Here is a 24197-nt window from a genome sequence, read left to right as displayed (position 1 = left end):
TTGGGTAGACAGGAGTCCACGGAAGAGTGGCTGGTTTCCGTAATGTGCTGAACTGTGACCACAGCTCTCCGTAGTTTCTTGCAGTCATAGGCAGAGGTATTTTTTAACCAAGCCGTGGTGAATCCAGATCGGATGTTTTCTATGAAAAGCTTGCATGCAGTAGCATCACAGGCATGTAGGTACAGAAAACACATTGAATAAAAATTAGACATAAATTGTACAAAATAGTGAAGAAAAAGACTGCAAAAGAAGAGATCAGTGCAAAACAAAAAAAAAAAAATCACAATCAGAACTCAGCAGTATAGCACTGGAACAAGAAGACTGTTGTGCCAAATTAATGAAGCTCATGACATCTAATCCCTTCTGCCTACACAATGTCTATATTCCTCCATTTCCTGCACATCCATATACCTATCTAAGAGCTTCTTAAACACCTCTATCGTATTTGCCTCCATAACCACCCCTTGCAATGCATTCCAGGCACCCACCATACTCTGTGTAAAAAGGAAACTTGCCTCACACGTCCCCTTTGAACTTACTCTCTCTCAATTTAAATGTACACCCTCTAGTATGAGACATTTTACCCTTGGTAAAAGATACTGGTTGTCTCCTCTATCTATGCCGCTCGTATTCTTATAAACCACTATCTGGTTTCTCCTCAGCCTCCGCTGCTCCTGAGAAACAACCCAGGTTTGTACAACTTCTCCTTACAGTCCATACCCTCTAATCCAGGCAGCATCTTGGAGAAACTCTTCTGCACCCTCTCTGAAGCCCCTACTACTTTCCTGTAACGAGGTGACCACAATTGAAGGAAATACTCCAGATTCAGCCTGACCACAGTTTTCTAAAGCTGCAGCCTAACTTCCTGACTCTTGAACTTAGTGACTCAATGCTCTGACTCCTACAGGCAATCAGAGACAAGTCCCCAGTAGTGCGAGTGGTCGGTAGTGTACCATTGCTGTTGTACAGGTCGGTTCAAGAACCTCATGGTTGAAGGGAAGTAACTGTTCCTGAACCTGCTGGTATGAGACTTCAGGCTTCTGTACACCCTACTGGAGGTAGTGAAAAGATGGCATGGCCCAGATGGTGGGGATCTTTGATATCGGGCATTGCTGTCTTGAACCATTACCTCCTGTAGACACTACCGATGTGCCGAGGGATGTGACTGTGATGGGCTGAATCCACTACTCTCTGCAGCTTCTTACATTCCTGTGCATTCGAAATGCTGTTCCAGACCAGGTGCAACCAGTCAGGACATCTGTAGAAGTTTGTTAAAGTGTTTGGTGACGAGATGAACCTCCTTAACTTCCTGAAAAAGTAAAGGCACTGGCGTGGCTTCCTTATGATTGTATTTAGGTGCTGAGTCATCCGCTATGTTAATGCCCAGGAATTTAATGTTGCTGACTCTCTACACTGCTGATCATCCCCAATGTACACTGGCGCTCGTTCGCCCTCCATCTCCTTTCTGAAATCAGAATCAAAATCTGGTTTATTATTGCTGACAGAGCTGGCATGAAATTTGTTGTTTTGCAGTAGCAGTACATTGAAAATACATAAAATTACTATAAATTACAAACGTAAGTCTTTAATGCAAAATAAAAGGAATAGTGAGATAGTGTTCGTGGAAAGTTCAGAAGTCTGATGGTGGAGGGAAAAAAGCTGTTACTAAGACATTGAGTGTGGCTTTTCTGACTCCTGCACCTCCTCCCTGCTGGTAGTAACCAGAAGTGGGCATGTCCCAGGTAGTGAGGGTCCTTAATGACAGATTTTGTCTTCGTGAGGAACTGTCTGTTGGAAATATCGTCTGGAGGGTTGTGCCTGTGATGGAGTTGGCTAAGTTCGCAACTCTCTGCAGTCTCTTGTGATCCTGTGCATTGGAGCCCTTATACCCGATGGGGACGCAACTGGCCAGGACTCTCTATGGAAGCGGAGAGTTGTGGGTGTTATAACGGATGCTGAGCGCTGGTGGGAGGATGTACCTTTGATGGACTGGGCTGTACCTACTACTCTCCACAGCTTTTTGTCTCCTCTCTGCATCTTCTTTCCTTGGATCTGCACAAGAACAGGCCCGTCGGCCCACCGTGTTTGTGCTGTACAGGGTGCCACTTCTATTCTGTCTGCACATGGTCCAAAGGGTTCCATTACAGGTTTCCCCCTCCATCGGAAGATAGAGCGTTCCTATGAAACAGTTCGTAAGCTGGAAGGTCTTAAAGCGAAGAAGCAATTACCATTTATTTATATGGGAAAAATTTGTGAGCGTTCGCAGACCCAAAAATAACCTACCAAATCATGCCAAATAACACATAAAACCTAAAATAACAGTAACATAGACTAAAAGCAGGAATGATATGATAAATACACAGCCTATATAAAGTAGAAATACTTCTCTACAATCATTGCCTGGACTGTTCTCCGTAGCGAAAATCTCACGCAAGGGCTCTCAGCAGAAACACGGCACAAGCGCTCTGGGCAGAAACATTCTCTCCAGTAACCTTTAAGCTATGAAGCTGCCAAATCATACCAAATAACATGTAAAAATACACAGCCAATATAAAGTAGAAATAATGTATGTACAGTGTAGTATCACTTACTGGAATCTGGAAGACAGCGCCAAGCACACTGATGATGGTGTGTTCGGCTGAGTCGTCGGAGGTTGGGGCGGTGCAGTGGCCCCCACCCTCCGGGCAGCGAACCGACTCCGATCCGCAAAGCACGCAGGGGTCCAGCGGTGGCTGGGATGCACCCAGCACATCTTTAAGAAAAAAGCTGAAATAAACAAGCTAATTAATTAGGTGCCGCCCGGCACATAAATGTCGGCCCAGATCAGAGGCAACACAATCGGCAATCACCTCTGATCTGGGCCGACATTTACGTGCCGGGCGGCATCTAATTAATCAGCTTGTTTATTTTGGCTTTTTTTCTTAAAGATGTGCTGGGTGCCTCCCGGCTACCACTGCATTCTCCGCGAATCGGTATCTGTCCGCAGCCCGGGGGTTGGGGTGGTGGAACACTGAGGTGTCGTCTGTTTCCATCAGGGCAGGCAGGTCATCTTCTATGTCTGCCTGCCTCGATGTTGAAGGTCAAGGTTCGTCGTCTGCTGTGGCTGATGTGGAAGACTTGAAAAACGACAGTATGCTTGACTGCTAGCCTTGCGCATTTTTCTATCATACAGTAAGTTGAGTACATATTGAGTAAGCACTCAAACCATCCTGCAAATATGCCCTAAACCGATGACCCTTTCAAAATTAAAGTTGTACTTTATCATTGCAGCAAAAATCTCACGCAGTTGCTTCACGTTCAGTTCTTGGACGACTTCACTTTCGGTCCATTCGCTACTGCATTGGGTTTCGATTGTTATCCTTTCCTCTTCCAATTGCATCAGCTCTTCATCTATCAGTTCTTGGTCATGGAATGCCAAAACCTCTTCAACATCATCTTCGTCAACTTCCACAAGCCAAACTCACTTTGTCCTTACTTTGTTCACCATGATCGAAATGCTTAATTATGTCTATTTTTACGCTAAGTGTGACACCCTTACGAGCTCTTTTAGGCTTTTCCGATACCTTAGAACTCACCTTGCTAAGGGCTGCTCACAGGCACGTGTTTAAGCAATGCCGGCGAGAATGCAGTTCCGAATCCAGGGGAGGGGTGGCTGCTCGGGGCGCGCGCTGCCTTTTTTGGTAACAGTGAAAACACCTTCTGTTAGTGAAAACAGGGAACTAATGTAGGTCTTTCGTAAGAGTGAGGGTTCGTAAAGCGAACGTTCGAAAAGCGGGGGACACCTGTACTTGCATGCTCGTGTCTCTATCTAGCTGACTCTTAAATACCTCTGTTGTATCCGTTTCTGCCACTACCCTTGGCAGACTGTGCCAGGTACCTATATTGTTCTGTGTTCACTTATGGAGTGAGCTGCCAGAGGAACTGCTAGAGATACAGTCTTGTTAAAAGATGTTTGGACAGGTACACGGATAGGAAGGAGATATGAGACAAACACAGGCAAAATGTTGCTATTCAGGGTGAAGGGCCTGTTTCTGTGCTGTATGATTCCCTGACTTTGGAAGGATGAGGGGGGAATCTCATTAATTCAGAAGGATGAGGCATTATTCTCATTGAATCCAACTGAATATTGAGAGGCCTGGATAGTGATCACTTTGCACTACAATGAACTTCAATTTTTAAAAAAAATTTGTGCATTTTATGTTTGATTAATATCTTTTTATATCATATAATGTTGATTATGTGATTAATAGAACATAGAAAATCTACAGCACATTACAGGCCCTTCGGCCTACAATGTTGTGCCAACCATGTAACCATGTAAACTCCCTACCGCATAGCCCTCTATTTTTCTAAGCTCCAGGTACCCATCTAAAAGTCTCTTAAAAGGCCCTATTGTATTCGCCTCTACCACCTTCACTGGCAGTCATTCCACGCACCCACCACTCTCTGTGTGAAAAACATCCCCCTTGTACCTACTTCCAAGTACCTTAAAACTATGTCCTCTCATGTTAGCCATTTCAGTCCTGGGAAAAAGCCTCTGGCTATCCACATGATCAATGCCTCTCATCATCTTATACACCTCTATTAGCTCACCTCTCGTCCTCCGTCGCTCCAAGGAGAAAAGGCAAAATGTTGTGTAACTCATGTTATGTGCCTGCAATGCTGTAGCAATTAAGTTTTTCATTGTATCTGTGTGCACATGGACTTGTGTGTCTGAAAATTATCGACTTGGATTTTGAGATTTGACATGGAGAGGATGTTCCCATCAGTATAAGAGTCTAGAACTGAGGGCATAGCCTCAGAATAGAAGAGATGTCAATTTAAAACTGGGACGGGGCCTACTCTGAGGGCATTAGACAGGATCTGGCTGGGATTGACTGGGTGCCTTTCTTTAAAGACTTGGTAAGTGGGAGGCTCCTTAAAGGATCATACCAAGAGTCAAGGGGCAGCATCTTCCTATTAGGATGAAATGTAGACATAACAAATTTGGGGGATCCTGGTTGACAATAGATATGGAGGCTCTGGTAAGGAAGAAGTAGGATGTTTAGGCAGCTGGGTACAAATGAATACCACGATAAATATAAAAAGCTGAAGACCAGATTTAAGAGGGAAATCAGGAGGACAAAAAGAGGTATGAAATGGCACTGGCAGTCAGGATTAAAGATAACCCGCCATGAGGTTCTTCAGTGATATTAACAGTAAAAGGGTGACCAGGGAGAGACTAGCTCCCCTTAAGAGACCATCAATGGTCTATGTGCGGAGTTATAAGAGATGGCCGAGAGTTTTAATGTCTATTTCTCCTGAGTGCTTATGAATTAAAATATCGTGGATGAAAAAGGAATGAGCGTGATAAGTAGAGAAGTCTTGGATCACATGCATATTACAAGAAAGGAGTTATTTGCAGCATTCAGGTGCTGGAGATTGAGATGTGCAAATCTCCAGGGTCTGACCAAGTGCATGCCCAGACTTTATAGGGTGGCAGGGAAGAAATCACAGAGACCCTCGAGGTATTTGTGTCATCATTAGCTGTTGGCAAGGTTTCAGAAGACTGGAAGGTGGCTAATGTTGTTCTATTATTCAAGAAGGGAGGCAAGGACAGGCCAGGGGGAGCTGTGGGCATGTGGGCCTGACTTCAGTTGTAGGGAGTTCTGGGGCATGTTGCTATTACAGCTTGGGCTCTCGGAGTTCAATTCTGGTGTCCTCTGTCAGAAAGTTTGTACGTCCTATCTGTGAGTGTGTGGATTTCCTTCAAGTGTTCCAGATTTTTCTCGCAGACCAAAGACATACCGGTTAGTAAAGAAATTGGTCATTGTCAATTGTCCTGTAATTAGGCTTGGGTTATATAGTTGGGTTGCTGGGTGGTGTGGCTGGTTGGGCTAGAAGAGCCTGTAATGTGCTGGTTCTCTAAATAAGAAGGAGGAAGAGAAAGAGGTGGATGTTGACGATATAGATGCCATTAAGGCCCTTGACAAGGTTTGGCAGGGTGATCTGGAGAATTAAATTGCATGGGATTTAGGGGGAGCTAGTGAGGTGGATTCAGAATTGGCTCCATTATAGTCATCAGAGAATGATGGTGCAGGTCAATTCCCTGACTAGAGGCCTGTGACGAGTGCAGTGCCCCAGGGGTCAGTAGTAGGATCTCTGTTATTTATTATTCCTGTAAATAATTTCGATATGAATGTACATGGCATGATTGGAAAGTTTGCTGAGGACATTGAATGAGGGGCTCACATTGATAGTGAATGAGGGGATCATGTTGATAGTGATTGAGGATATCACATTGATAGTGAATGAGGGGATCACATTGATAGTGAATGAGGGGATCACATTGATAGTGAGTGAGGGGATCACATTGATAATGAATGAGGGGTTCACATTGATAGTGAATGGGGCACACTTGACATTGAATGAGGAGATCACATTAATAGTGAATGAGGGGCTCACATTGATAGTGAATCAGGGGATCTCTGATAGGGAATGAGGGGATCACATTTATAGTGAATGAGGAGCTTAAGATATAGTGAATCAGCGGCTCATGTTGATAATGAATGAAGGGGATCACATTGATAGTGAATGAGGGGATCATGTTGATAGTGAATGAGGGGCTTACGTTGGTATTGAATGAGGCACACTTGATATTGAATGAGGGACTCATGTTGATAGTGAATGAGGGGATCACATTGATAGTGAATGAGGGGATCATATTGATATTGAATGAGGCACACTTGATATTGAATGAGGAACTCATGTTGATAGTGAATGAGAGGATCATATTGATAGTGAATGAGGGGATCACATTGATAGTGAATGAGGGGATCATATTGATAGTGAATGAGGGGATCATATTGATAGTGAATGAAGGGGACCACATTGATAGTGAATGAGGGGTTCATGTTGATAGTGAATGAGGGGCTCACATTGATATTGAATGAGGCACACTTGATATTGAATGAGGGACTCATGTTGATAGTGAATGAGGGGATCATGTTTATAGTGAATGAGGGGATCATATTGATAGTGAATGAGGGGATCATATTGATAGTGAATGAAGGGGACCACATTGATAGTGAATGAGGGGTTCATGTTGATAGTGAATGAGGGGCTCACATTGATATTGAATGAGGGACTCATGTTGATAGTGAATGAGGGGATCATGTTTATAGTGAATGAGGGGATCATATTGATAGTGAATAAAGGGGATCACGTTAATAATGGATGAGGGGATCATGTTGATAGTGAATGGGGCACACTTAATATTGAATGAGGAGATGACATTGATAATGAATGAGGGGATCACATTGATAGTGAATGAGGAGATCACATTGATAATGAATGAGGGGATCACATTGATAGTGAATGAGGGGATCACATTGATAGTGAATGAGGGGATCATATTGATAGTGAATGAAGGGGACCACATTGATAGTGAATGAGGGGATCATATTGATAGTGCATTAGGGACTCATGTTGATAGTGAATGAAGGGGATCACATTGATAATGAATGAGGGGTTCATGTTGATAGTGAATGGGGCACACTTAATATTGAATGAGGAGATCACATTGATAATGAATGAGGGGATCACATTGATAGTGAATGAGGGGATCACATTGATAGTGAATGAGGGGATCATATTGATAGTGAATGAAGGGGACCACATTGATAGTGAATGAGGGGATCATATTGATAGTGCATTAGGGACTCATGTTGATAGTGAATGAAGGGGATCACATTGATAATGAATGAGGGGTTCATGTTGATAGTGAATGGGGCACACTTGATATTGAATGAGGAGATCACATTGATACTGAATCAGGGGATCACTGATAGAGAATGAGGGGGATCACAATAGTGAATGAGGGATCACATTGATAGTGAATCAGGGGATCACTGATAGGGAATGAGGGGGTCACATTGATAGTGAATATAGAATATAGGAGTTGGGATGTAATGTTGAAATTGTACAAGGCATTAATGAGGCCAGATTTGGAGCATTGTGTACAGTTCTGGTCACTGAATTATAGGAAAGATGTCAACAAAATAGAGAGAGTACAGAGAAGATTTACTAGAATGTTACCTGGGTTTCATCTCCTGTTACAGAGAAAGGTTGAACAAGTTGGGTCTTTATTCTTTGGAATGTAGAAGGTTGAGGGGGGAACTTGATAAAGGTATTTAAAATTATGACGGGGATAGATAGAGTTGACGTGGATAGGCTTTTTCCATTGAGAGTGGGGGAGATTCAAACAAGAGGACATGAGTTGAGAGTTAAAGGGCAAAAGTTTAGGGGTAACATGAGGGGGAACTTCTTTACTCAGAGAGTGATAGCTGTGTGGAATGAGCTTCCAGCAGAAGTGGTTGAGGCAGGTTCGATGTTGTCGTTTAAAGTTAAGTTGGACAACTATATGGACAGGAAAGGAATGGAGGGTTATGGGCTGAGTGCAGGTTGGTGGGACTAGGTGTGAGTAAGAGTTCAGTATGGACTAGAAGCACCGAGATGGCCTGTTTCCGTGCTGTAATGGTTATATGATTATATGGTTATGAATGGGGGGGTCACGTTGATAGTGAATGAGTGGATCACATTCATTGTGAATGAGGGGATCACGTTGATCGTGAATGAGGGGGTCACATTGATCGTGAATGAGGGGATCTTATTGATAGTGAAGCAGGTTGTACTGAATTACAAAGAGAGCTTGATCAATTAGAAGGGCAGAGGAATGGCAAATTTCGACAGGTAAGTGTGAGGTGATGCATCTTGGATATTCAAACGGGGTAGGAATTGTGCAGTGAAGGGTGGGCACTGAGTTGTGTTCTGGAGCAAGTGCACTGTTCACTGTAAGCTGCCACAATGTGTTGAAAAGGCATTTAACATGTTGGCCTTCATCAATCAAGGCATTCAGTTTAAGAGGCAGGAGATTATGTTGCAGTTATATAAGTGACTGATGAGGCCGCAGATGGAGTATTGTGTACACTTCTGATCACTCTGTTACAGGAAAGACATTGTCAAGCTGGAGAGGGTGCAGGAGAGATTTATGAGGATGATGCCTGGACTAGGGGGACTGAGTTGTAGGGAAACATTGGCCACTTTGGAGTGCAGGAAAATGACGGGTGACCTCACAGGAGTTTTTAATATCATGAAGGGTATGGATAAGATGGACGACCACAAGCTTTTCCCCAGGACAGGACATCCCAAAGCTGGAGTGCACAGATACAAGTTAAGAGGGGAGTGGGTACACAGAGAGTACTGAGGACCCAGAATGAGCTGCCTGAGGAAGTGGTTGTGGTGGATACAATGTCAATATTTAAGAGGCATTTGGATAGGTGTATGGAGGGCATGGTTTGGAGGGTTATGGGTAAAAATGCAGCCAACTGGGACTAGCAGGGAGGATGGTATATTTGGCATGGTCTAGTTGGGCTGAAGGGCCTGTTTCTGAGCTGTATGCATTTAATTGAAATGAGGGTCACTTATTCAGATGGAGAGTGGTGAATTTGGAACCTGTGTACATTCGTGATACTTCACACGCTCTTGATCTTTTCAATAATTTCCCGATGAGATACACCTCAGGCTGTTGTGGGATGCGAGGGATGAGATTGCTGAGTCTCTGGCAATGATCTTTGTATCATCAACGGGGACGGGAGAACTACCAGAGGATTGGAAGGTTGCAAATATTGTTCCTTTGTTCAAGAAAGGGAGTAGAGCTAACCCAGGAAATTTATAGACCAGTGAGTCATACTTCTGTGGTGGGCAAGTTGTTGGAGAAGATGCTGAGAGGCAGGATGTATGAGCATTTGGAGAGATTTGAGCTGCTATGGGATAGTCAGCATGGCTTTGTCAAGGGCAGGTCATGCCTTACAAGCCTGATTGAATTCTTTGAGGAGGTAAGAAAACACATTGATGAAGGTAGATGTGTGGATGTAGTGTATATGGATTTCAGTAGGGCATTTGATAAGGTTCCCCATGCTAGGCTCATTCAGAAAGTAAGGAGGTATGGGATACAAGGAGACCTTGCTTCGTGGATCCAGAATTGGCTTGCCCACAGAAGGCAAAGGGTGGTTGTAGATGGTTGGTTTTCTGCATTGAAGACAATGACCAGTGGTGTTCCACAGTAATCTCTTTGTGATTTTTATAAATTACCTGAATGAGGAAGTAGAAGGGTGGATTAGTAACTTTGTTGATAACACAAAAGTTCAGGATGTTGTGGATAGTCTGGAGGATTGTCAGAGGTTACAGTGGGGCATCGATAGGATACAGAACTGGGCTGAGAAGTGACAGATGGAGTTCAACTCAGTTTCTGCAAAACTCAACTTAACGTGACATAGATTCAGACAACAATACACAGAGCGTAAGTTATAACTTAATTATATAAGACCATAAAACAAAGGAGTGGGTTTAGGCCATTTGGCCAAATGAACCTACTCTCCATTCAATCATAGCTGATTTATTTGTAACCCTGTAACCCTTAACCCCCTTACCAATGAAGAAGCTATCAGTCTGTAAGCCCAGATTAAGTATCTCAACCCAAAATGTCGATTGTCCGTTTCATAGAAACATAGAAAACCTACAGCACAATACAGGCCCTTCGGCCCATAGAGTTGTGCCAAACATGTCCCTACCTTAGAAATTACTAGGGTTACCCATAGCCCTCTATTTTTCTAAGCTCCATGTACCTATCCAAAAGTCTCTGAAAAGACCCTATCATATCTGCCTCCACCACTGTTGCCGGCAGCCCATTCCACGCACTCACCACTCTCTGCGTAAAAAAACGTACCCCTGACATCTCCTCTCTACCCCTCATCTCCAAGCACCTTAAAACTATGCCCTCTTGTGCTACCCATTTCAGCCCTAGGAAAAAGCCTCAGACTATCCACACGATCAATGCCTCATTATCTTGTACACCTCTATCAGGTCACCCCTCATCCTCCATCGCTCCAAGGAGAAAAGGTTGAGTTCACTCAACCTGTTTTCATAAGGCATGCTCCCCAATCCAGGCAACATCCTTGTAAATCTCCTCTGCACCCTTTCTATGGTTTCCACATCCTTCCTGTAGTGAGGCGACCAGAACTGAGCACAGTACTCCAAGTGGAGTCTGACCAGGGTCCTATATAGCTGCAACGTTCCCTCTTGGCTCCTAAATTCAATTCCACGATTGATGAAGGCCAATACACTGTATGCCTTCTTAACCACAGAGTCAACCTGCGCAGCTGCTTTGAGCGTCCTATGGACTCGGACCCCAAGATCCCTCTGATCCTCCACACTGCCAAGAGTCTTACCGTGAAACACACATCAAAGTTGCTGGTGAACGCAGCAGGCCAGGCAGCATCTCTAGGAAGAGGTACAGTGGACATTCCGGGCTGAGACCCTTCGTCAGGACTAACGTCGACTGTACCTCTTCCTAGAGATGCTGCCTGGACTGCTGTGTTCACCGGCAACTTCGATGTGTGTTGCTTGAATTTCCAGCATCTGCATAATTCCTCGTGTTTGCGTATTACCATGAAGACCATTTCCCACCACAGATACTGCCTAACCTACTGTTCCTCCAGCTCTATTGCTTCAGATTCCATCACCTGTAGTTGCTTCTGTCTTCTGTCAATCTCCCATCTCAAATACACTCAATGACTTAGCCTTCACAGCCCTCTATGGCAAGAACTTCCACAGATTCAAAAACAGGAGAAATTCTACAGATGCTGAAAGTCCAAGCAACACGCACAAAATGCTGGAGGAACTCAGCAGGCCAGGCAGCATCTATGGAAAAAAGTACAGTCGATGTTTCCGGCCAAGACCCTTCATCAGGACTGGAAAAAAATTTGATGAGTCAGAGAAATAAAGTTGGGGGAAGGGCAGGAAGAACCACAAGGTGGTAATAGGTGAAAAGGGAGATGGGAGAGGGGTGAAGAAAAGAGCTGGGATGTTGATTGTTGAAAGAGATACAGAGCTGGAGAAGAGGAATCTGATAGGAGAGGACAGAAGGCCATGGAAGAAAGAAAAGGGGGAGGGTGCAGATGCTGGGGATGTTTGGTGACGGGCATTGCCTTCTTGAGAGACTGCCTCCTGTAGACACTACCGATGGTGGGGAGGGATGTGACCGTGATGTATTGGTCTTGTACTCTCTGCAGCTTCTTAAATTCCTGTGCATTCAAATTGCTGTTCCAGACCAGAGGCAACCAGTCAGGACATCTGTAGAAGTTTGTTAAAGTGTTTGGTGACAAGATGAACCTCCTTAACTTCCTGAAAAAGTAAAGGCACTGGCGTGGCTTCCTTATGATTGTATTTAGGTGCTGAGTCATCCGCTATGTTAATGCCCAGGAATTTAATGTTGCTGACTCTCTACACTGCTGATCATCCCCAATGTACACTGGCGCTCGTTCGCCCTCCATCTCCTTTCTGAAATCAGAATCAAAATCTGGTTTATTATTGCTGACAGAGCTGGCATGAAATTTGTTGTTTTGCAGTAGCAGTACATTGAAAATACATAAAATTACAAACATAAATCTTTAATGCAAAATAAAAGGAATGGTGAGGTAGTGTTCGTGGAAAGTTCAGAAGTCTGATGGTGGAGGGAAAGAAGCTGTTACTAAAACGTTGAGTGTGGGTCTTCTGACTCCTGCACCTCCTCCCTGCTGGCAGTAACCAGAAGTGGGCATGTCCCAGGTAGTGAGGGTCCTTAATGACAGATATTGTCCCCTTGAGGCCCTGTGTCTTGGGAATGTCCTCTGGAGGAGCCTGTGCCAGTGATGGAGCTGGCTGAGTTCACAGCTCTCAGCATACTCTTGTGATCCTGTGCATTGGAGCCTTTGTACCAGGTGGTGATGCAACTGGCCAGAACGCTCTATGCAAATGGAGAGTCTTGGGTGTTGTAACCGATCTCTCCAGGCTCCCAGATCCTTAGTGTCGGTGAGGCAGAGAGAGAGGTTGCAAATACAAGAGATTCTGCAGATGCTGGACACACACAAAATGCTGGAGACATTCAGCAGGTCAGGGAAACTATAACTTGCCAACTTGTACTCATACCCTCTCCCCCCACCTCCAGATTCTGGCTTGTGCCCTCTTCCTTTCCAGTCCTGATGAAGGGTATTGCCCCAACCATCACTGTTTATTCCCCCACATAGAAGTTAAGTTCCTTCACCATTTTGTGTGTTTTGAGGGGGAGGTTGTTGTTGTGCCCCCATCTCGCTTTTGACTGATTGCTATCCACCTCTCTCTATGTCTGTCTTGTTTCCAGGCGCAGAAGCCCAGACTAAAATGAGCAATGAAGCCAGCCAGGAAGCCCAGTGGCAGTGGGAACAACAGGTCCCTCCTGAGCGGGAGGGCACGGGGCTCGAAGCGGCGATACGGCGAGGAGGGCGACGAGTCGCCAGCAATCAGCGGCCCCACAACCCCCACCACCACCACCTGCACCACCACCACCACCACCACTACCTCCACCAGCAGCAGCAGCAGCAGGAGGGCCCAGACCAGGACTGAGGGCAGGCCCCGGGGAGCCAGGGGCAGAGGGGAGGGCGCAGAAGAGGAGGACGAAGGTGTAGGCGGAGGAGGAGGAGGGGGGAAAGGGCCCGAGGGAGCTTCCAGCCGCAAGACGGCCACCTTCAAGAGCCGGGCGCCCCGCAGGAAGGCAGTGGAGGAGCTGAGCGGGGCAGAGGAAGGACGGGAGGACCCTGGGGGAAGTGGAGGTGGAGAGGGTGGCAGCAGCAGCGAATCCTCTGTCCCTCCACTCCCAGCCTCTTCCCCCGAGCATCAGCCCCTCCTTCCTGACCCCTGCCCTGCTCAAAGCTCCTCTGGGACAGAGACAGCCAGCGAGCATTCGGCCGGCGGGGAGGAAGATGAGGATGAGGAGGCGGGGGTGGAGGTGAGGGAGAGGGAAGCAGGTGAGGGATCCCGGGGTGTCCCAGCTCGCAGGAACGGGGCCTTCCGCCCCTCGGCACTGCGCCTCGGAGGAACAGCGGCTGATGGCGAGGGGGAGGGAGGGTCGGAGCCTGTCGGTGGTGAGACGCCCTCAGGTCCCCCATCCCTCCCTTCTGGCACACCCCTCTCCCCTGGTGTCCGGATCTGCACCCGACCCTCGCACCACCCACCCCCCTACCGCGAGGGCCCGGTGCTAGATAAGTCGGTGCCGGTCCCCCCAACCTCCTCCTCCTCTTCCTTGGGACCCTCGCCTCCCACCTACCGGGTCCTCTTTGATGCGTCATCGGAGCCGCGGGAGGCCTGGCTGGGCCCGACCTCCCTGCGCCTTCCCAGGGGCCCCCCTCCCCTCCCCGTCACTTCACCCTCTTCCTCCTCTGCCACTGCCCCTCCTCCGCCACCGAGGGGGTCCCGTCCTTCCCCTCGGCGCCGCTGCTGCCCGGAGCTGACAAGTCCGAGCCCCACCTGCGGGCCCGGCGAGATGGCCAGCCCAGGACCCCACTCCTCCCCCTCACCTTCCCCTTCGCACTGCCGGCCGCCCCCTCCCCAGGAGGCCCCCGACCCCAGGGTGGGGGGCTGTTCCTCCTCCGCCTCCTCCACCACCTCCTCCTCCTCCGCGGTGGCCCCCCGCTCCCGCACCCCGCTCTCTGCCTCCTCGCCCTCTGCTGCCTCCTCTTCCTCCTCCTCGGCTGCGGGCGCGACGGCCCCCCAGTCGCAGCACAAGTACAGGAAAGGGGACGTGGTGTGCACGCCCAACGGGATCCGCAAGAAGTTCAACGGAAAGCAGTGGCGCCGTCTCTGTTCCCGGGACGGCTGCATGAAGGAGTCTCAGAGGAGGGGCTACTGCTCCCGCCACCTCTCCATGCGCACCAAGGAGCTGGAGGGGGCAGGAGGGGCAGGGGGAGATGGGGGAAGGTCCAGCCACGGGCCCCTGGAAGGCAGCTCCGAGTACGACTGGGACGAGACGTCCCGGGATAGTGAGGCCAGTGGTTCACGGGCCGAGCCCCACCCCCGGCCGCCCGCCGGTGCCTCCTCCGATCTCTCCAGCTTCAACTCAGATGAGTGCGAGGCGGCCAACATGTTGGTGTCGCTGGGCAGCTCGCGGTCCGGCACGCCGGGCTTCTCGCCTGTTTCCAACCAGTCACCCTTCTCGCCTGCCCCCTCCCCCTCCCCCTCGCCCCTCTTCGGCTTCCGGCCGGCCAACTTCAGCCCCATCACGGCCTCTCCCGCTGTCCAGCGTGTCCCCTGCCCCTCCGCTGCCTCCGCCTCCTCCTCCTCTTCATCCTCCTCCTCCTCGTCTCGCCGCAGGCACGCCAGCACGCCCAAGGTGGGCGGGGTGCTGAGCCCGGAGGGAGCACCCCAGCCGCTGCCCCCACCTCACCACCATGTCCATCACCACCACCAGCATCGGCAGCCCACGGGCATCCAGCCGACCTTCCAGACAAGCCTAACCTTCACCGTTCCTGTCAGCCCAGGGAGGGGCAAGCTACGGGCGGACTGGTCCCAGACTGGGACCCCCGCTCCCTCTGAGACACCGCTGCCCCCTTCTTCTTCCTCCTCCTCCTCCTCCGCCCGCCAGCCTTCCCCCCGCCTCCTCCTTACCCCCTCGCCCTCGGCCCTCAGCTCCGACCCCCTCCCTGCCGGCCCTTCTGTACGCAGGGTCCCCCCTGCCCGGCGTGACTCCCCCGTCATCGTACGCAACCCTGAGGTCCCGCTGCCCGCCCGGTTTGCTGAGCTGCCGGGGGCTCAGTGCGGGAGGGGTGGCAGCCGGGGCGGTGGCGGTGGCGGCGAGCAGAAGCAGCAGCCACCGCCTCCACCACAGCAGCAGCAGCACCTTCCCCTCCTCTGCAGGACCCCCGCCGGGGGCGCGGGGGGCTGCAACAAGACCCCGCTGCAGGCCCCTGTGCCCATCAATGCCAGCCGTGTCCCGGGGATGGTGCGGGTGGCTTCGCCGGGACAGCCTGCTCCCCAGCTGGGCGCCCCCTCCCACCAGGAGACACCCTTCCAGCCGCTGGCCTTCCACCCCTCGCCTGCGGCCCTCCTCCCTGTCATCGTGCCTTCACAGGACAGTGAGACCAGCCACCCAGCGCCCAAGAAGGAGGTCATCATGGCACGACCTGGCACAGGTAAGGACTGGTTTCCCTTCTGTGCTACTGATCCATTATTGGAATTGGTATTTGTTGTCATAAGTGAAAAGCTTGTCTTGCATACTGTTCATATACTTGATTTATATATGAATGCATACTCGTTGTAGCTCAGTGCGCCGTGTCATGAATTCTTTTACTGACCAAGATCATTCTGCACTGCATTAAGCTAAAGCAAAGTAAAACAGTAACAATGCAGTCTGTAATGTAAAAGCTACCAAAGGAGTGCAGTGCCAGGCAATGGTGAAGTGCAAGATCATACCGAGGTAGATTTTGAAGTCAAGAGTGTGATAACAGTGGGATAGAAGCTGTCCTTGAACCTGGTAATAAATGCTTTTAAGCTTTTGCATCTTCTGCCCCATGAGAGAGAATGTTCCGGGCAGGAGGGGTGTTTGATTGTCTTGATTGCTTTGCTGAGGTAGCGAGAAGTGTAGACCGAGTCCATGGAAGGGAGACTGCAGTTACGTGCGGAGCAGTTGCCGTATCAAGCTGCTATGCAGCCAGACAGAATGCTTTCTGTGGTGCATCGATAATCATTGGTCACGAGTCCATGGGACATGCTAAATTTCTTGAGCTGCTGCTAAGGAAATAGAGACATTGGTGACCTTTCTTGGCTGTGGTGTCCTCATTGTTGGACCAGGACATGTATTGCTACTGTTCACACCAAGGAATTTAAAGCTCTCAATCCTCTCAACCTTAATACCGGTGATGTAGACAGGAGCATGTGCATCTTCCTGAAGTCAAAGACCAGCTCTTTTTGTTTTGACATTGGAGGAAAGGTTGTTATCATGACACCATGTCACTAAACTCTATCCCCTTCCTGTCGTCTGAATCGTCGTTATTTAAGATGTAGCCCACTGCAGTGGTATTATGTTGTGAATCAGTTTATTGTTGTCACGCTCACCAAGTGAGGAACTTTGTTTTGTGTGCTGTCTGTACAGATCCAAGTCAAGTTTAGTGCCTTATGTGCAATTCCCTGTATTTAGAGGTGCAAAGAAAAACTTACTCACAGCAGCTTCATAGACGTAGAGCATCAGATAGACAATAAAGTATAGGATAGATGAAGTATAAATTAGATACAAATTTTGCAAGAATAAAAATCTGTCTGTTGGTTGAAGGGAGGTAGCTGTTCCTAAATCTGGTGGTGTAGGGCTTCAGGCTTCTGTACCTCTTGCCCGATGGGTGCTGTGAGAAGATGGCATGGCCCGGATGGTGGTCTTTGATGATCTTTGATGATGGACGTTGCCTTCTTGAGGCAGCACTTCCTGTGGGTGCTACTGATAGTGGGGAAGGATGTGTCCACGATATATTGGGTTGAGTTCACCACTCTCTGCAAATTCTTACGTTCCTGCACGTTCGAATAGTCGTACTACATGTCATTTGATCCCATCAGCACATTGAGGTAGTACAAGGGAAAACAATAATGGAATACAGAATGAAGTGTTACAGGTTTCAAGGGCCATGACGAGGTAGATAAAGGTCCATTTTATTGTACAAGGGGACTGTTCAGTAGGAAGCTGTCCTTGGGCCTTGTGGTACACGCTTTTCAGGCTTTTGTATCTTCTGCCTGACAGTGAGGCAGTGAGAAGTGAGTCCATAGAGGGGAGGCTGATTTCTATAATGTGCTGATCCGCACCCATGACTATCTGCAGTTTCTTGTGGCCGCAGGCAGAGTAGTTGCTGTACCAAACAGTGATGCATTCAGAAAGGATGTTTTCCATGGTGCATCAATAAAAGTTGTTAAGTGTCGATGGAAACATCCCAAATTTCTTGAGCCTCCTGAGGAAGTAGATGTGTTGATGATCTTTCTTGACCATGTCATCTGCGTAGTTGGACCAGGTGACGTTCACTCTTTGTAACTTAAAGCTGTCAACCTCAGCACTAGGGTGTGTATAGGAGAATGTGCACCGTCCCTCCCTTTCTGAAGTCAATGACTAGCTCTTTTGTTTTGCTGACACCATGGTTGTTGTGATACCGTCGTGCCACTAGGCTCACAAACTCCTTCCTGTACTCTGACTCATAGCAGGGGAGGGATGAGTTGGGGGGGGAGTGTGTTTGGTGGCGGTGGAAAGACAGTGAGCCCGTGGGACTGAGATAATCATGCCACCGGAAGACGTGTCAGATCTGCTGAGAATGTACAGCAGGATATTGTCCAGTTGGAGACGTGGACGGAGAAGGAACAGGTGGAGCTTAACTTTGTGGTTTTGTTTGCCCTGTTGTAGGGGGACGAGGTTAGACTGGAAAGAGTGCAGAGAGGATTTACAAGGATGTTACCAGGACTAGAAAGCATGAGTCATTGGAAGAGATTGGTCAGGCTAGGACTGTATTTATTGGAGCTGAGGAGAATGAGGGGTGACCTCATAGGTATATTTAAAATTATAAGAGGCATAAATAATTTTTTTTTAAGATAGCCCTAATTTGTCACATGTACTTTGAAACATACAGTGAAATGTGTCATTTGTGTCAGATCAAATCAGTGAAGATTGTGCTGGGGGCAGCCAGCCCACGGGTGTTGCTGCGCTTCTCGTGCCAACATAGTATGCCCGCTATTCACTAGCCCGAACCCTGACCCATACGTTTTATGGAATATGGGAGGAAACCGGAGTGCTCAGAGGAAACCCACGCAGTCACAGAGAGAATGTACCAATTCTTTACAGAAGGCGGTGGGAATTGAATTCCGATCTGTAAGGCTTTCATGGTAGCCACCCTGCTACCATGCTGAGAGGCTGGTTGGCCACAGTCTTTTTCACAGGGTCAGGGAGTCCAAAATTAGGGGGCACAGGTTCAGAGTGAGAGGGGAAAGGTTTAAGAGGGCCCTGAGTGGCAGTGTTTCGATTCAAAGGGTGATGAGTATTGGGAATGAGCTGCCAGGGGAAGGGACTGAGACAGGTATAAAGGTATCATTTAAGAAGCACTTGGATAGGTACATGGAGACATTAGGAAGTCGCACTGCAGCCATGTAAGGCTTTGCTTAGGCCCCATCTGGAGTATCGTCTGCTGCTCTTGCAAAGCTTGAGTCGGTGGCAAGGGAGGCAAATGCAATGTCAGCACTCATTTCAAGAGGACTAGAATATAAAAGCAAAGATGTAATGTTGAGACTGCATGGAGTATTGTGAGCAGTTTTGGGCTGAGAAAGGATGTGCTGGTATCAGAAAAGGTTCATGAGAATAATTCTGGGTTAATGTATGAGGAGTGTTTGATGGCTCTGAGCTGGAATTTAGAAGAATGTGGGGGGTGGGTGGGTGGGGAGAAAGATCTCATTGAAATCTAATGAAGATTGAAAGGCCCAGATAGAGTGGATGTGGACAGGGTGTTTCTTATAATGGTGGAGTCTAGGACCAGAGAGCACAGCCTCAGAACAGAAGATGTCCCTTTAGAACAGAGATAAGGAGGAATTTCTTTGCCCAGGGAGAGCAGAATTTGTGGAATTTATTGCCACAGATGGCTGTGAAGGCCAAGTCATTGCATACTTAAAGCAGAGGTTGATTGATTCTTGGTGTGTAAGTTCGTCAAAAATTATGGGTGGGGGAATGAGGTTGAGAGGGATAATAAATTAGCCATGAGGATGAATGGCAGAGCAGATTTGATGGGCTGAATGGCCTAATTCTGATCCTATGTCTCATATTATTGTGGTCGTATTGCCTTCTGGTCACCCCATTACTGGAGTATGTAGAGTCTTTGAAGTGGGAACAGAAAGAAGTTCACCAGGGGAAATTACACAGTAAATGGCATGAGCCTTTGGAGGAACAATATGGTGGAGCAACTCAGTGGGTCAAGCAACATTTGTGGGAGGATAGGAATTGTCACTGTTTTGGGTCAAAACCGTGTATCAGGATCCAACATGTCCTCATAGAGGCATCAGAAGTAGAAAGGGTGAGAAATTTCAAGTTCCTGGGTGTCAATATCTCTGAGGATCTATCCTGGGCCCAACATATCGATGCAGCTACAAGGCAGGCACGACAACAGCTAGATTTCATATGGAGTTTGAGGAGGCTTGGTATGTCACCAACGACATTCACAAATTTCTACATTTGTACCATGAAGAGCATTCTAACTGGCTGCATCACCATCTGGTGTGGATGGTGGGAAGGGGGCTACTGCACAGGATCGAAAGAAGCTGCAGAGTTGTAAACTTAGTCAGCTCCATCATGGGCACTAGCCTCCGTAGTATCCAGGTCATCTTCAAGGCACAATGTCTGAGAAAGGTGGTGTCCATCATTAAGGACCCCCACCACCCAGGTCATGCCTTGTTCTCATTGCTACCATCAGGGAGGAGGTGCAGAAGCCTGAAGGCTCACACTCAGCGATTCAGGAACAGCTTCTTCCCCTCTGCCATCTGATTTCTGAATAGATTTGAACCCATGGACACTACCTCATTGCCTTTTTCACTACTTATATAATTTACACAGTATATATATATTACTGTAACTTATGTTTTCTCTATTGTATTATTTCAGTATTGTGTTCTCTGTAAGTAACTTGCTTATTTATTTTTATTACTTTTTTGTTGTATTTGCACAGTCTGTCGGTCTTTGTGTGTAGTTTTTCATTGGTTCTCTGAATTTTTCTGTTCTACTGTTCTTTTGCAAGAAAATGAAGTTCCAGTAGTATTTGGTGATATATATGTACTTTAATAATAAATTTACTTTGAACTTTTAACTGTTGAACTCAGTGGAAAAAGCCTGCTTGCATTTACCCTATCAATACCCCTCATAATTTTGCATACCTCTTTCAAATCTCTCAATCTTCTACGTTCCAAGGAATAAAGTCCTAACCTATTCAACCTTTTCCTATAACTCAGGTCCTCAAGTCCCAGCAACATCCTTGTAAATTTTATCTATACTCTTTCAATCCTATTGACATCTTTCCTGTAGGTAGGTGACCGGAATTGCAAGCAATACTCCAACTTAGGCCTCACCAATGTCTAATACAACCTCAACATAACATGCCATCTCCTGTACCCACTGCTCTGATTGATGAAGGCCTGTGGGTCTGTTTTCAGAAACTGAGGTGCTGATTGGTGTGGCCACGTGCCCGTGACACTTCTGATAGGAAGGTCACAGAATCTGGTGTTCTGAATACGAGGACTGAGAGGTTGTAAGGATTCTATCAAAATACCGTCATGGCACGTGGGACAATATTCATGTTGCTAAGTTAGTTTGCAGGTTCAATTTCCAATTAAATAAACTTCCATAGATGTGCAGTGGTGTGTAGCAAAACAGTAGCGAAGGATAGAATGGATGTAGATTAATTGCAGATATGAGTGGAGAAATGGCAGATGGAGATTAAAATGTGAATGTTCCACTTTGGTAGGTCAAATGTAAAGAGACAGTACATTATTAAGGACAAGACAGGGTTGATGAGCAGAGGGATCTTTGGGTCCAAGTTCATAGTACCCTGAAAGTGGCTACACAGGTTGATAGGGTGGTTCAGAAGGCTTATGGCATGCCTGCCTGTATTAATTGAGGTATTGAATTCAAAAGTCAGGAAGCTGTGCTGAAGTTTTATAAAACTCCAGTTAGTCTGCATCTGGAGTACTGCATACAGTTCCGGGCACCCCACTACAGGAAGGATATTGAGGCTTTGGAGAGGGTGCAGAGCAGGCTTACCAGCGTGCTCCCTGGATTGGAGAGCATGTGCTGTAACGAGAGGTTGGACAAACTTGTGCTGCTTCCTCTGGAGCGGTGGAGGCCATTTGATTACTAATTTAATTGGGTCAGCACAACATGTGGGCTGAAGGGCCTGTTTTTTGTTCTTGTGCTGTACTGTTCTCTGTCCTATGTTATATATCCTTACAGCCATCACACTCCTGGACCAACATGGATAACTTCAATCACCACTACTCTGAACTGACCCCACCACCTGAGGACTCACTTTCAAGGGCTCTACTGCTCATGTTCTCAGTGTACCTTATTTATTTGTACGAATTGCTTTCTTTTGCACATCGCTTGTCAGTCTTCGTTTACAGTATACATAGTTTTACATAAATTTTATTATATTCCTTTATTTTTCTATAGATACCTGCAAGAAAATGAAACTCAAGGTAGTATGTGGCACGCTATGTGTATTTTGATAAATAAATTTTACCCTGATTTGAGGCTGATGTTGCCTTTCAGGAGTATAAAACCATGGCTTCATTGCTCCTGAACAATGAATAGTTGAGGCCAGTTCATTGGCTATATTTAAGAGGGAGTTAGATATGGCCCTAGTGGCTGAAGGGATCAGGGGGTATGGAGAGAAGACAGGTACAGGGTTCTGAGTTGGATGATCAGCCATGATCATACTGAATGGTGGTGCAGGCTCGAAGGGCCGAATGGCCTACTCCTGCACCTATTCTCTATGTTTCTATGTCAACAATTCTTCTCCCCACCCTCACCCTCCAACAGATGCTGCTCAACCCATTGAGTTCCTGCGGTAGATTGCTTGTTGCTCCATCTGCAGTCTCTGGGAATGAAAGGGTTAATGTACGAGGAGCTCTGGGCCATTGAGTGATCTTAAAGTCCAAGTCCATAGCTCCCTGAAAGTGGCAACATGAGTAAATCGGCCGGTAAAGAAGGTGTATGCCATGCTTGCCTCGATAGGTTGGTGTGTTGAGCACTGTTCCCTCTAAGCTGCGTAGGTGCGCGGCCGCACAGTAACCGAAACACACCTGCATACATCGTCTTTGTTGCCAGGCAGCTGGAATACAGACAGATGAGAAAAGGCTTACGAAATGTGAAGGATTTTCATTGTTGTACTGTATTTCATTATATCCTTCAATTAATAAATAAAACCAAAAGTATGTGATTTTTCATTTTTCATTCTAAATATTCATAGTATGCAAATTACAAAAACAACATTTAAGTTTTCAGGCTATGTAAAACATTTCCTGCTGAGCGCAACGGTTGGTCCGCACAGCTGTTAAAAAAAAAATAAGAGGGAACATTAGTGTTGAGTACAAAATTTGGGGAATTACTTTGCAGCTGTGTAAAACTTTGGTTTGGCCACACTTGGAGTACTGTGTGTAGTCTGGTTGCCCCATTACAGGAAGGGTGTGGAAGCTTTGGAGAGGATGCAGAAGAGAGGATGCTGTCTAGTTTAGAGAACATGAGCTATTGGGAGAAGTGGACAAACCTGTGTTTTCTCTGGAGCGACAGAGACTGAGGTTCACCAGCAGGTTGCATGGTTTAGAGACCATGAGCTATTAGGAGAGGTTGGGCAAACGTGTTGCTTTCTGTGGAGAGATGGAGCCTGAGGGGAGTGGATAGGGTGAACAGAGTTTGTTTCCTCTGGGTATTGAGTATGAGTGAATTGTTTTGTGTGCCTTGCAGAAGGATCAATGGGGTGGGATCAACTGCATTCTTACAATTGGTCCGATATGGTAAAGAAGCCAGGTGGTGATCGGAATTGTGATTGTAATTGGTTTATTGATGTCGCAAGGCACAGTGAAAAACTCGTTTTGTATGCCATCCATACAGACCATTTCATCAAGTCACTGTATTGAGGTAATCCAAGGTAAAACAATAACAGAGTGCAGAATAAAGTGTTATAGTTACAGAGAATGTGCAGTGCAGGCAGACAATAAAGTGCAAGAACCGTAATGAAGTAGATTATTCAAAGTTCAAAAGTTGAAAGTTCAAACTAAATTTATTATCAACGTTACCAGAGACAACACTGAAATTCATTTTTTGTGGGCATACTCAATAAATCCATAATAGAATCAATGAAAGACCACATCAACTTGGGTGTTCAATCAGTGTGCAAGACACAACAAACTGCAAATACTAAGGCATCCATTAGTCTTGCAAGACCATGGATCTGTGCCTGGAAAGTCTTCACTCTCCAGGGCGCAGGCCTGGGCAAGGTTGTATGGAAGACCAGCAGTTGCCCATGCTGCAAGTCTCCCCTCTCCACGACACCAATGTTGTCCAAGGGAAGGGCACTAGGGCCGATACAGCTTGGCACTGGTGTCATCACAGAGCAATGTGTGATTAAGTGCCTTGCTCAAGGACACAACACGTTGCCTTGGCTGGGGCACGTGGCCAAGTGGTTAAGGCATTGGACTTTCAGGTCGCTAGTCCAATGCCTTAACCACTTGGCCACGTGCCCACACAGCAAATACAAAAAGAAAGAAATAATAGTAATAAACAAATAAGCAATAAGTATCAAGAACGTGAAATG

The 24197-nt window shown here is 47.1% G+C and overlaps 1 protein-coding gene across 3 annotated transcripts in view; it reads left to right on the top strand.

The window, feature by feature from the left end:
* LOC140201717 (protein capicua homolog) overlaps positions 1–24197 on the top strand; it is a 126223-nt gene that overhangs the window by 16779 nt on the left and 85247 nt on the right. For all 3 annotated transcript variants that reach the window (XM_072266271.1, XM_072266269.1, XM_072266270.1), the window contains exon 2: positions 13217–16019. In XM_072266271.1, coding sequence (XP_072122372.1) covers positions 13244–16019 — 2776 coding nt within the window. In that variant the 5' untranslated portion in view covers positions 13217–13243. The remainder of the gene's footprint in view (positions 1–13216; positions 16020–24197) is intronic.

Source organism: Mobula birostris, chromosome 8 (assembly GCF_030028105.1).
Source record: "Mobula birostris isolate sMobBir1 chromosome 8, sMobBir1.hap1, whole genome shotgun sequence".
In the NCBI taxonomy this organism is placed as follows: Eukaryota; Metazoa; Chordata; class Chondrichthyes; order Myliobatiformes; family Myliobatidae; genus Mobula; species Mobula birostris.
Note: the sequence above shows the minus strand (reverse complement) of the source record. Positions and strands in the feature narration are given on the sequence as shown.